We start from the raw sequence: 14818 nt of genomic DNA on the forward strand, positions 1-14818 counted from the left end.
GGGAAAGAATTTCATCAGACCTCTGAGGAATCAGCTCAACATTGTCAGGGGACTTCCAGGCCTGCTGCACAATCAGTTTAATCAACTCATCTGCAGGGAGGTACCCAGGAAGTAGATGGCTGAGCATGGAAGGCTTGCAAGAATACGGATTCCTCAGTAGAAGGGTTGATGGGCTTCCAGTCTCCCCTCTGTTTCAGGATCTCAAGTATGTCTCTGAATGAGACATTGTAAGGGGGATGACCATGGGGACCCATCTCCCTCATCAAAATCTGTATCTTCAGTGACAAATTCCTTCAGGGAATCCGCATGCTTCCTCTTGCATGTTCTTTTTTGGGGTGGCTCCTCGGTGGGATCTTCTGTTGAGGACTCTGAGGAGTGGGTTGCCTGGAGCAGGGTTTCTTGCCACTCCCATGCTTGGAGTACCTGTGTAGTGGGCTGTGTCAACTGCATGCTAGAGGAGAGTGAAAGGTCAGGTTTCCCATGCTGGAGGTGCCAACTGCATGCTTGTGGAAGCAAGAACCCTCTCCATCATCTGGAATGCAGGCCCACCAGAAGAAGGATGGGAGCCCGGAACTGAGAGGGACAACCTTGGAACCGGGGGTTACATCACACCCTGATGAGCCTACCTCCAGAATAGGAGCCCCAAGAGGACTAGAAACTGCTGGGCTAGCCGGAACCATAGATGGCACCATAGAAAAAACTGGCACTGAGCTAAGGGTCACAGCACCGACAGACCAGTCATGGTCCCGAGGGTGGCTTGGCTCCAGATGGAGCGAATTCCAGAGGGAAGACTCTGGAACCATGGACGAAGTCATCACAGGAACCGAAGGTGTAGGCACCAGGGTAGACATCGGTACCATGGGCTCCAAAGTCTGTGAAGAGGTTGGAGGAGGATATGTTAGAGTCAATGCAGAGTAAACTTCAGCTCCAGATGGGAGGGAAGTCTTGGTAGGGGTCAGAATTCCTCTAACTGGCAGGAGCTGGTCAACAAGCCGCACTACATCTATTTCAGAAAGACTCCTGGTGGACTTTGTTGACATTCCTGAGGGTGAGTCAGGTCTCTCAAGAAAAGGACTATACTGTTGTCTTAAGAAGGGGTCTATAGTTGGAGAACATCTGGTCCTGGACAAAATTTCAGGTTTCGGCACAGAAGATGTAGCCATAAGTGAAGTCACCGTCGGAGTCGATGAAGTGTCTGGTACCCATACCTTTCAACTGTACCAAATCTCTCAGTTTTCCCTAGTTTTTGAGGTCCAAATAATGGGGTGCCACAATTCCCGAGTGGCATCCCTTAATTTCTGAATTTCCCGGCTTTTTCTTTTTGGTTAACATATTTTTCCAGACTGACGTCATCACATGGAGGTGTGTGCAGTGACATCAGTGTCGTCCAGCCTGTGGGAATTCAGAAGACTGCTCTGAGTTTACAAGAGGGATGGGACAGACAACAAGAAGCCTGAACTGAGCTGCTGTACTGCTATCCTGCTACACTTATAGATGAGAAGCCTGCCCTGAACTACACTGAGATGAAAAGCCTTCCCTGAACTTCAGCTACACATTCTGGTCTTCCAGGTAAAGAAGACTGAAGGGCTGCTAATACATTTAATTTCTGTATTGGAACTTGGAAGTTCCCATTAATTTATTTTCCATTAATTTATTTTCTGTAGATGCTTATGCCATTTAGTGGAATGGGCGCACAATTTGAATTGCATCCTTTTTCATGTGAAGTCTGTTGCTGCTGCAGATTTAATTTGCTAAGTCCATTGCTGTTGATGATTTAATTTGTGAAGTCCATTGCTGTTGCTGAGTGCTGATTTAATTTGTGAAGTCCTCTGCTGATTTAATTTATGTAAAGTCTGCTGCTGATTTAATTTATGTGAAGTCCGCTGCTGTTTTAATTTGTGAAGTCCATTGCTGTTGCTGATTTAATTTGTGAAGTCTGGTGTTGCTGTGCTGCTGATTTAATTTGTGAAGTGTGTGCTGATTAAATTTGCGAGGTAAGTGTGTGTGTGTGTGTGTGTGTGTGTGTGTGTGTGTGTGTGTGTGTGTGTGTGTGTGCTGATTTAATTTGTGAAGTAAGTGTGTGCATGTGTTGATTTAATTTGTGAACTGTGTATGTGTGCTGATTTAATTTGTGAAGTAAGTGTGTGTGTGTGCTGATTTAATTTGTGAAGTAAGTGTCCGTCTGTGTGTGTGCTGATTTAATTTGTAAAGTAAGTGTGTGTGATTTAATTTGTGAAGTAAGTGTGTGGATGTGCTGATTTAATTTGGGACACGTGTGTGTGTGTGTGTGTGTGTGTGTGTGTGTGTGTGTGTGTGTGTGTGTGTGTGTGTGTGTGTGTGTGTGTGTGTGTGTGTGTGTGTGTGTGTGTGTGTGACTTCATGCATTTTGTTTCATTGCTTACTGGAAAATGTTCAAACAATAAATTGAAAATGTGCTTTAACAAGTGTGCTGTATTATATAAGGAATATAATTTAATAAAATCGTGAAGGTGTATCAAAGAACACATGCTTATTTTGTGTGCAACAAGGGACCTATGATTTGAAAACAGCCCAAAGGTAATCTTTATCCACCACTGGCCAGAATCAGATGCATTTTCTTTGGATGTAGGTTTCAATGCTGTTTCAATGAAAGTGAGTTTCAAGGGCAGAGACGTTTTAATGCTGTCTATTTTCATTGTGAGACTGTATTGCTTTGTTTAGCATATGTCTATTAGTGTTTGTGCTATATGTAAAATAAAATCCAAATAATCATTGTAGAAGTAAACCAGTACTATGCACATTAGTGTTTATGGTAAATGGGGTGAAGTAGCCAGGTAATGGGACATTAGAATGACTGCAGGGGGACTCTGGGGCCATAATTTGGTTGTCTGTTCTTCAGTTTGCATTTGTAAGTTGGTATCCCATAATTCCATTGGAGTGTGTGGGGTTACATAATTATGTATGCAAATATTATGTTAATCAGCATACAGATTTGTAGCTATTATTCATGGCCTTTGTCTAGATTTTTGATGTTTCCAGGTTGAAAGGTATGCTGGTACGGAAGATACTGTCGGTACCTAAGCAGGAATAAGAATAGTCTGTTCCGTGGTTGCCACCAACAACAACTTCAGCACCATAGTGCTAGTCAAAGGGTCAGGGGCCAAAGTGGTTGGTGCAGATATTTTAGGTATTTTAGGCAATACAGTCTGAGAGCTTTTTGGTTCCGTAGAGCTCAGGGAAGCCATAGCCGAGTGGCTTCTCTTTTTGTTATCATTCCTGGGAGTTGGTGAGACCTCCGCCTCAGAAAGATTCTCCAAAAACAGGGTTTTTAATAAACCCTTTAGAATCAGTTTGTTCTTGCACTCTGCAAGAGTGTGAGAACTAAAGTTTTTACATATGTCACAAGGAGGTTGGATCTGGAGATGAGGAACTCCAAAACAGCAGAAGCACAAAAGATGCTCGTCCGAGTTAGGCATCTTTCGCCCACACTTGTCACACTGCTTTGAAACCAGTCATCCCGCTTTTGTCAGCCATGTTGAGTCACAGAAACAATTAGGCACAACAGAACACAGTAGTCTACCAGTCAGAAAAATATTAAACAATACTGTAAAGAGAAGGTTTTTCTTTTTTTTTTATAGAAAAGGGAGAGTAGAAGGGAAGGGAATACCAACAATGGTATAAAAGATTACCACAAGGGTAAGGGAGGGCTCTACCAACAATGATACAAAGATTACCACAAAAAAGGGTAGGAAAAAGGTCGCAGATGTAATATAGGCAGAAGAAAACTATTCTAAGAGAAAGACAAAGACTAGAAAGGCTTAATAAAGAAAATATCAAAAAAAGTTAGACTTAGCTGAGAGAGCTGGCTTGGCACATCTTGAGAAGTACGCAGCAAATGAGATCTGGAGGAAGAAGAAGAGGGACACTATGGGTAGGGCTTAGCTTGAGAGTTTTTGGCTGGCTCAAGCTTGTATATTGGCCAAGTCAGTCTGAGGATGGATCCAAAGTCCTATCAGTAAGGAATGAATGAAGATTTACAACATCAGATGTGTTGTTTGTTGTCTTTAAGCCAAGCAGAGCTTGCAACACAGATACCTGTAAGAGGCAGAGTAAAAAGATAAGACTTTTAGTCATCCAGTGCAGCTTAGGTAGCTCATATGTGAGGGAATGTTGACATATTTTTAGTAGAGTGATGTGTCTGGATAGTTACATACCAAAGGGGGCAGTATATTCAAGTATGGGCTTGATGTGAAAGGAGTATAGAAGGAACTGGAGATTATGTCGTTAGTAATTAATTGGACTAGGAAAAAGATTTCCTAACAGCAATAAACACATTCAGAGCAAAGAAGAATTCATTACCCATGTATATGTCCAGGTTTCTGATGACAGTAGGTGTTGCTTATGTGGTAGGTGCAGGGGTGTTCCTGCTTCCTAAAGAGTATAATACTGCAAATATTTACATTTAGCTTTAGTTCATGATCCTAACATCATGATTATTTGCTAGTTAGGCCCTTTTGGAAGATGCAGTTGTCTTCTAGTAAGCTGGTGATAGCTCTGAATTTGCAATCAACAGCAAATTTAGTCCTCGACATCAGTAATTGCAGAAGAGAAGTGGTTCACCACTGTTGATGAGCCTTTTAGAGGAAGGTATGTCACCAAAGTAGCTTTTGTTTGTAAGCCAGTTAGCTCTTCAGTGAGTAACGTGTGTGTGTGTGGGGGGGGGGGGGGGTGCGGTTTATTCAATCAGGTCAGTTTTTCTATAATGGCCTTGGCCAGATCCATGTAGATACCATACACAGACTTGCATTCTTCTAGGACCTTTTTGTCCTTCTTAAATAAATTTACCAGGTTAAGTAGGCAGTGTCAACCTTTCACAAGTCAAAGAGGTTTGGATCAAGGGGTTGTAAGCTACCAATATCCTTATTTATGAGTTCCATGATTAAATGTTTCATTATTTTCCAAACAATATTGATAAGGCTTATTGGTTGAGGGTAAGGGTACCACCACATGTGGTCTCCAGTCCTCAGGTATATATCCAGTTGAGAGGTTAAGAGTGAGAGAGTCATTGAGGCAGTCTGTTCTGTTCATACTAGCAAGGAAACAACCTGACATGTTGGAGAGGGTTTTTAGGACTTTCATGTTCAGAGATAATTATTGGGGTTGCAGACTGGGTGGTATGAGGGAAAACAGTGTGTAGAAAGAAAGGTGAAGTTTGAGCTAACTTCTCTTCAGGAATATTAATGATTTCCTAGAGGTCAGAGTGGGTGCTGCAATTAAATATACATTTAGTGCATTGCTTTTTGTTTCTAAGATTCCTGATGTAGTTAAATAATACTCTGTGGTTGTCTTTGGATAACGTAGCAATGTTTACTTCATTTTGCCTTGCTTGTTTTTTAATAAGCCTTAGTTCTTTATTTATTATTTTAAGGCCACTTTTAGCATGGAAGATCTAAGTTTATTCTTTAGGGCCAAAAATGTGGTTCCTCTTACTGTCAGGTTTATTGATACCGTTGTTCCACTACTGGACCTTCTTTTTAAACTTGAATGTATTTGTGATGAATGGGAACAGATGCCTTGAAGCAGGGACATATGTGGGAGTAGAATTCAGTAGTAATAAGTAGGTCTTTTAGCTATGGGGGCCTTTGGAGTAAAGTGTACTTAAAACTCCTTTAATCATCAGCTAGTACTTTGAGGTCTGACTTGGAGAACTTCTTGAAGACAGTAGGAGTTGAGTGTGTTTGGGTGTGGCTTCTTATGAAGTCTAGTATGGCATTACAGTAGCATGGCTAGGGTGGAGCAAGAGAGGTACCTGCCCCAGGTGTATAGTGTTGGGGGTTGCAATCACCTAATCCTAATCTCTCTTTAATGCAATACCAGCTTTTGAAAGCCAGTATTGCATTTGTGGTCAAACCTGAGTGCTGTAGCACTCTCTGTGTGGTCTAAATTGCAGCAACTGCTTGCTACATTGTAGCAAGCAGTTTGTTATAGTTTAAAAGTAAAACAAAATTATTTTTTTTTTACTAAAACCTGAGCACATTAGTGCTCCATGCAGGCAGGGTATAAACTGTAGCAATGTTTGCTATATTTGTAGCAAGCTGTTAGGTACAGTTTAAAAGGAATATTTTTTTTTACTGAAACATGAACACTGTAGCACTCCATGCAGGCAGGGTATAAACTGTAGCAAACAGTTTGCTACAGTTTAAATGAAGACAGTATTTTTTGTTGTTGTTTGTTTTAACTTAAACATGTTGAATGAGGGTTGGGGGCAGGGCACACTGGACCTTAATGGCTGGGGCAGATGAGGGGATGTGTCAAGCATCTGGTAATGTAGCTATCATTTGAAGAGCTGAGGGAGTGGGACATTGGTTCATAGTTATGGTCCAGGGGTGCTGGTTGAACCAGCTACAATTCTGTGACACTGTGGTTTGATTTGACCAGTGACGACTAGTGGAGAGTATATAAAGCTATATTTGCAATAACAAAAATAATCAGATGCCAGGAGCAGGATCACAATCACCTGCTAATTACATAGCTTGAACAAATCAAATTTTAGAAGGCAGGATGATTATAATTATTTTTTAATTTCATTTTATTTTTCTTATGTAGCTATTTGGGTAATTTGCTGTGGATCTGGACTTGTACTACACAATTAAGACTTTAATATCTGGACCAATTATTTTTAAATTTTAAAGGAAGGGGAGGGGTTAACTGTTATATAAGAACTGGTTTGAGTAAATACTTTTATTTTGATGAAGTCTGAATTACCAGGATGAAAGTGATAAATGTGTTCTGTACATATTAATAAATGAGGTGATTGTGATCCTGCTCCCAGCAACTGATTGCTTTTGTTTCGGTTGAGTTTGTGGTATTTACTTGTTTTCTATATTCGTAATAATCAAATAAAGTAGATTTGCACCTCTAGTAGGGGAGGACACTATCTGTGTTGACAATGTCTAGGAATTGATGTGCATATTTGTTGTTGTTCACAGTTCCTTGCCAATAAGTGGAAGGCCTGGGATAGTGATGCATGCCATTCCTAGTGAAGCAAGTAGATATGTCCACCATCTCTCCCACCAAGCTGCTGACACATTGGGCCTCCTTAGAATGACTACTGAGACAGTTTTTCAAGTCAACTGTTCTGAGTTTAGATTGTTACAACATTCACATTGACAACAGAATACTTCTCAAGACTAGCTGCCTGTTTCCAGCCTCAGAAACATGCAAGGAAAGTGATCCTTTTTCATGTTTTCCAAGCTGGACTACCAAAGGGCATTCACTCCCATATGTTCAACAGCTAGGTCACAGGCATTTTTGTGTGAAGGATTTTTTTCTCAGCCTGGTGAATGGTGTGTCAATATATCGAATTATTGAGTTGCCTATATCAAGGATGTTATAATGAGTACCAGTATGCTCTTGCTGCCTTAGGAATTTTTGAGTGCAACTTTGGTGACCTTTGCTTGTGATGGAGAGAGTAATGTGTTTGGTGGGTGAGGTGTGAGTCAACTGCAGTGGTCTCTATACAGTGGTGCATTAACAGGGAGACCTTAGAACATTTGGGAAGGATTTTCTTACAACTTCAGTCTACACAAACTTGGAGTTAATGTTTCGACATGAAGGTGTGCTTATGCAGTGTGGTAGTGTGGGTATGAAGTGATCACTGGCAACCTGGGTACATGAGCGAAGCCAGAGATTTGCATCCTGCTTAAACATGTATTTACACCTCTCTCCAGTGAATTGCCTATCTGGTAACAATAAGGAGATGTAAGTCAGTATAAGGCAGTTGATACCCTGCCTCAATATGCCTAATTCTAGACGGCTGGCTAGACAACTGGGCAGAGACAGGTTTTGGTCCAATGGTGTCTAGTTAACTAATGGGAGATGTAATATAATTAGATATTGGGTAATATGTTAACTAATATACAATAATAGTCACTTAAATACACTTAAAGTACTAAGCTGATGGTGCAAGATATAGCAGTGGTGGTTTGAGTACAATGTGGAAATGCAGCAAAAACAAATGGACATACAGATTTAATGTTCTCGGCACAATATAGCAGCATAGTCAAAAGAACTGTGCAAAATAACTTTAATCTTCTTAGTAAAATATGATAATAAAGAGGACAAGTTATAGGCACATGTACCACAAGATTTATCAAGTACTTATGGCAGACTTAATTCTAATGGAGTATATCCCAAGGTACAAGTGCTATTCATTAAGCCAAATCCCATTATGTGTGAGGTGGTTCCACAGGCTGTTTATTGTAAATCTGACACCCATAACTGATAGTTCCAAAATTATAAGAAAAAAACAGCAAAACTAAAAGAGAACAGCAAAGGTCAACAATCTCTTTCTTTTCCTTTAAAGTTATATTTTTGCAGGTGGGAAAGCACCCACACACACACCCACGCCACCACTTCTCATGTATAGTAATGTCAAGATCTCCATACCTCAGAGAAAAGACACTATACCTAGGTACTGTGATATCAGACATAGTACATGTAAGTCTCCAGTTTTCTCACATCCAGTCTGTCTATTCCAGTTCTGGCAATCATTAATTTCAGAATTTAAAACCGTTACTGGTTCCATGGGGTAGTTGGTGGTATTAATATAGATAGAATGTTTTTCAGCATGCTGATTGATCATGCGTAAGCAATGGTCATAATTAAGTATGCAGCACATATACAATATAAATGTTTGGTACTGGCCAGGAGCAGTGAGACCACAGAAGTTTGATGGTGGAGGGTGCAATCATGGGGAAAGTGTGTCAGGGGGAAAGCTCACTAGACGTGTAAGACTGTTGTATTTGGAGTATGATGATGTCTGCTTTATGGGCTGTAGGCATAAATGGAGTATGTGTGAAATAAAGAGTTGGGGTGGTTGGGTGGAAAATGGGAGTAATAGTGGAGTGAAGCAGGACCCCCCCACACACACACACATGTAGCCAGAATTGTCAGTTCAAGTGCATATACAGTTAGAAGGCAGTCTGCTAGCTGTGTAAACTTCTGTCTGCCACTGATATAAGATAAGACTATTTATATGCACAAATCAGCCTGATTAGTGACCAGCACAGTTGACAGGGGCACTTGGTTGGCACTGATTGTGATGTTGCTTGGTCACAGCCCTTTACCTTTGATTTTGTTTAGCAACCAAATGGGATAAATCTCAGAATTTAAATACATCTTATCATAAGCCGTTAGATGAGCTCTTTTGGGAGAAGTTAAAAAAACTTGAGAAATTCTAGAATGACGTGGACCACTGGTGTACTTTTGAACATTTCTGTAGGATAAAGAAAGAGAAAAAGGATTGAGCGGGTAAGAGAACAATAGAAAGGCAAGCTATGGGAGGAAAGCTGGATGGAGGGGAGAGTGAAAGACAGGAAAAGTAGTGTTTAAGGACTAATAGTCTTTGGAGGAAAGAAGGAAAGAAAGAAAGAATGTCCCCTGTTTTGGATTCACAGTTTATAAGGCAGGGCAGAGTGCTGCCTTGTTACAACTACTGAACAGACTGAAAACTTATAAACTGTCAAACTATTACTTTCTTTGAAGGGTAGCAAAACATTATTTAAGTTACTGCCTATTACAGTTGGCTTTGTTTGGTCCTCCTAAGGCGGTCGTGGTATTACCCACACCCCACAGGCGGGTTATTGCTATAATAACTCATTTCTGCCTTTAATAATGCAATATGATAGTTTACAAACTGTCATTCTGCAATCTTTGTTAGCCAACCAGTAGTCCTTCCTAGCTTGGTCAGTCTTTTCAATCTCCCATTTCTTCCTGCACTCCTTCTTTCTTTTGATTACTTCCTGCACTTCTGCATTCCACCACCAGCTTTCCTTATGTACCTTATTTCCATACCTGGCTCGGCCACATATCTTTTCTGTAGTCCTAACACATGCTGTTTTTAGACGCTGCCACTCTTCTTCAACTCCACCTATTTCCTCCTCTTCTTGGGGTGCTAGAGCCCTGAGTAATTCCTTGAACTGCTGTACTTTCTCTCCAGTCAACTTCCAGGTCTTCAGCCTGGTCTCTAATGACCTTAGAGTCTTCTCTGACCACTGCTTGCAGCTGATTGTGGCAACTACTGGTTTATGCTGTGAACCGACTGTTTCACTGGGGATGACTTTGCAATCATGGATTCTACCCCAGTGCCTTTTCCTTACTAGGAGGAAGTCTACCTGAGTTGCATGTTGGCTACTCTTGTATGTGATCTTGTGACTGTCTCTCTTTCTGAACCATGTGTTGGCTACTATCAAGCTATTTGCCAGACAGAAGTCTAGAATGGCTTCTCCTTCTTCATTCCTATTGCACCACCCATGTGGACCCAGGCAGTCCTCATATCCTGTTCTGTCTGTCCCGATATGTGCATTTAAGTCACCCATTATCAACACCAATTCATGTTGTCCTGCTTTATCTAGTAGGTCCTGCAACTGCTGTCTGAATGCACTCTTTTCCTCACTATCACAACCCTGCTGTGGGACATAGGCTGAGATTATGAATACTGGCCTATCATTACACTGGAGTCTGATTGCCATGAGTCTGTCATTAATTCTGATGATATCCCTCACTGACTTCTGAAACCTCTGTCTCACCACAATTCCTACACCATTTCTGGCCTGTCCACCACCTGAGTAGTAGAGTCTGGATCCCAAGCCAAGTGGCTTTGTTGCACTGCCCTTCCATCTCATCTCTTGGATACATAGGATGTCCAGACTCCTCCGTATCATCATGTCATCCTCTTCTAAGCTGCATCCGGTCAGTGAACCTACATTAAGCGTAGCAATTCTTAGTTGATGTTTGGCAGGTTGGTTGGTTTTATGTCCAGCTTTCACTCAACAGAGCTATCCCAGGTAACCCAGGCTGGGCAACCAGACACCGGCCAGCCAGTAACCTATTGAAAGAAGTTGTAATAGCAAAGAATAGGGCATCAGAGGCACTCTATCAGCTTCGGGAAAGTGACTCAGCAAGGGGCACAAAGAAACTATACCAGGTTGCAAGGCAAAGACAGAAAGATAAAGAAGATAGTCAGACACCCTTCATAAGGGATTCCAGCAACAACCTGCTTACCAGCCCACAGGACATCAAAGGCAGATGGAAGGAGTATTTCCAGCAGCTTCTGAATGAAGAAAACCCCACAGAAGTGGTACTGCCCCAGAAACAGCCTACAATGAGAGTAGAAGAGGAGCCCAGCTTAGAAGAAGTAAGAGCAGCACTAAGGAAAATGAAGTCAGGGAAAGCAGCAGGCTCAGATGAGGTCACAGCAGATATGATAAAGATGCTGGGTGAGCTAGGGGAGAAATGGCTCCAGAGGGTACTAATTGCAGTGTGGAGAGAAAGGTGTATTCCAGATGACTGGAGAATAAGCATACTCATGCCAGTGTACAAGAACAAAGGGGACATCCGCAACTGTGGGCAGTACAGAGGCATCAAACTCCTACCACATTGCATGAAAGTTCTGGAGAGGGTGATTGATAAACGGATACGCAGAATAGTAGAATGTAAGATGGGAGATGAACAGTTCGGATTCAGATCAGGATGCAGCATAATTGACCCGATGTTTGCATTGAGACAGATACTTGAGAAGAAACTAGAGAAGAGGAGAGAGTCAAACTGAGCTTTCCTAGACTTGGAGAAAGCAAATGACAAGGTCCCAAGAAAGCTGATCTGGGCAGTACTGCGGTGGTTTGAAGTCCCAGAAACATTTGTAGAATTAGTACAGGCTATGTACAAGGACCCAGTGACTCAAGTACGAACAGTGTTTGGCCTCACTGAGGGGTTCCCAGTGGGAGTGGGTGTACACCAGGGTTCAGCTCTGAGCCCACTGCTGTTCATATTGATAATGGACTACATCAGCAAACAGGTTGAAGGGGTCAGAGCAACAAAGCTGCTGTATGTAGACGATGTGGCAGTACAGGCAGACTCTGATCTAGAACTTCAGCAAAGGATAGGAGAATGGAATGCAAATCTAAAGGCACATGGGATGAAACTAAGCACAGATAAGACAGTGGTAATGGCAGCAGATTGGGGAAATCAGAAGAAGCTGAGAATAGAGATAGATGGGAAGATAGTGGAACAGGTAAACAGCTTCAAGTATCTGGGAGAGGTGGTTGAGGAGAAGGGTAGTCTGAATGAAGAGGTCAAAGCTAGAATCAGAGGGGCTGCAGCCAACTGGCATAGAGTATCAGGTGTAGTATATGACAGAAGAATGCCAAAGAAGCTGAAAAGTGAGGTGTACAAGACAGTGGTGCAACCAGTACTACTGTATGGTACAGAAAACTAGGTAGTAAAGGCAGAACAGTTGAAGAAGCTAGAGGTGATGGAAATGAAGTGCCTGAGAAAGGTGGTAGGATGCACACTGTGGGACAGGCGAAGAAATGAGGACATAACAGCAGAAGCCAAAGTAGCTCCAATTGCAGAAAAGATCAAAGAAAACAGATTACGATGGCATGGGCACATGTGTAGAAAAGCAGAAGACAATCTGGTGAGGGAGATTTGGGACAGACAGGAAGAAGGTAAGAGGAAGCGAGGGCATCCAGCAAAGAGGTGGATGGATTGTTTGAAAGGAGATCTGCGACAGTCAGGCACAAATGTTGAAGAAGGCAGGAGAGTGGCACTGAATCGAGAGAGTTGGCGACAGTTAATATGATACCCTGACCCCATGTAAATGGGAAAAAGGGGATGATGATGATGATGATTCTGCAATCATGCTTAAGATTGCTCATTGATAGCAAGGAAGTTCTGATGAAGTCCTATACACTTAAGGACGTAAGCGCTTAACTTTTGGTTACAATAAAACTGAATTACAATTCCTGGTGGTACTTGGATTCCTTATAGGACCATTTTGTTTTTGGCAGAGTTCCTGTTTGGTTATTATTGGTTTTCACTCTGCTTGGCTGGTCTTTTGGTGTGTTTAATAGCAGTGAAGTAGCAAATAGATGTGCTACCCAGGTCACTAAACTTGTTACAGCTCTGATATTACTAAACCATTACTTTGAATGCCAAGAGTTACTTTTGAAGTGAAATATAACTAATGGGACCGAATTCTGTGGTTTACTAATATGCATTTGTGAACAAAGAAAATAATTTAAAAAAATGTGTTGTCATTTCTGTTACAGTAACTTCCAGACAAAAATGTCTGAAAAGAGTTATCAGTAATGTAACATCAGAAGTATGCCCTTAATATGAAGAATCTTTCTGTGTTTAACGGGTAGAAGAAACTATCCAGTGATGGGGTTATGAGAGCGTGCACATTTTGTTATCATCGATGGATACATGATGCCTAAAATCACTAATATGTATCGGTTTAGTTCTACTATCTTTTCTGGGATTCTAAATTCTGTTATGTGAATCACAATGATTGCTACCCTATAGAATTACATTGGTTGCATAAGTACATCACAACTTACCTTTTCATTTACATCATCCATTAAGGCAAGTAAAAATGTGTAAAGATTTCCAAGAAATAGTGCAAAAATTCGACCTAGTTGCCATTTCAGTGCAATACGAGGATGGTAATTCTCTATGCCAGCAATGGTCTCAAATAAAGGAGGGCAAAACATTCCTAACAAGGACATAACAATTTCAACCTAAGGATTAATACAGAAAAAATGAGTTTGAAACAGTTTCGGTATCATAGCATTTCAGAAACTACAATGTCAAACTGTGGTTCCCATTTTCACCAATTATTCTTCTACTGGTATAAGTTGAGAGTCATTTGAAATTAGCATTAATGCCTACTAAGGATGTCCATTGGTATTTCAACTCACAAGAGAAAAGATTAAGTTTTTGGCAGAAAAGTACTACTATCAAAGCATTTGAAATTCACATACAAAACCTTTAGTTGCCATTCTTAACTCTTACACAGTAAGATGTAGTCTTTTCAGAACAGTTAGCTGTGCTACAAAGAATCTCAGGCACAACATTGGCAAACACTAAAGGACATGTATGCAGCTAACGTGGTTCTGCAACAGAAAGTATGGTATTAGCTAAGATGCTTCAGTTTTAAGAGATAAAACTATTTTCATACCCAATGGATATAATATTTTAAAATATATGAGACAATTTCTTGTTTTCATCATTTAAAATAGCATGCAAACTGAAATAAAAGCACATATCCATCTGTCAGAGATGGGATCATGAAATATTATTTAACCTGGTCGAATGGCTGGCAAGGGGAAACAACATAAGTTGCATTGTAAATCAGTGAGACATTCTGTTGACTGCTATTGAGTTTGAAGCAAGTGAAAAATAGGAAATAGCATTCCACTAAGCAAGAAGTTCCCAGCCCTATACTTGTTAAATACATATTTAAACATTTGATTAATCCAAACAGGTTTATTTTTAACTAGATAACTTTCATCGGTTGAAATCTGCCATATACCAAGCATATGTAGTAAAGAATTGACCACACAGACATGCCATATATTATAAAATGTTGGCTAAAAAAACAACTATTGCCCATTACTATTCATCCAAGATCACTACTCAATAGTTATGAACAGAAGGAAGGATAAATTAAAGGGCAGAGGACTCATTAAAAATCATGTTACCCTTCAAATAAGTCATCTTGCACAGAGTAAATGCCACAAGAACTCCCCAAATGATTACTCATTCAATGCAGATTAGCAACAGCACAAGGCAAACTTTGTCACCGCATATCTGCCCCTCCTTCTAACATTCCTAACTTTGACAGCACCATACAGAACATTGTAAACCTTTCAAATAATAACAAACCTATACTGCTGGATAATAAATCCTACATTAAAACAAACACTTCCTTCATGACCTCCATATCATTACTATTCCCCTCAAGATTCCTAACAGCACCATACACCCTAATGCC

The 14818-nt window shown here is 40.8% G+C and overlaps 1 protein-coding gene across 1 annotated transcript in view; it reads right to left on the reverse strand.

Moving 5' to 3' along the window:
• Nucleotides 1-14818, reverse strand: part of TMC2 (transmembrane channel like 2) — a 499206-nt gene that overhangs the window by 235567 nt on the left and 248821 nt on the right. Inside the window, exon 9 of the mRNA XM_044058938.1 lies at nt 13383-13562. Coding sequence (XP_043914873.1) covers nt 13383-13562 — 180 coding nt within the window. The remainder of the gene's footprint in view (nt 1-13382; nt 13563-14818) is intronic.

This window comes from Protopterus annectens, chromosome 17.part0 (assembly GCF_019279795.1).
Source record: "Protopterus annectens isolate FY-2018-M chromosome 17.part0, PAN1.0, whole genome shotgun sequence".
In the NCBI taxonomy this organism is placed as follows: Eukaryota; Metazoa; Chordata; order Ceratodontiformes; family Protopteridae; genus Protopterus; species Protopterus annectens.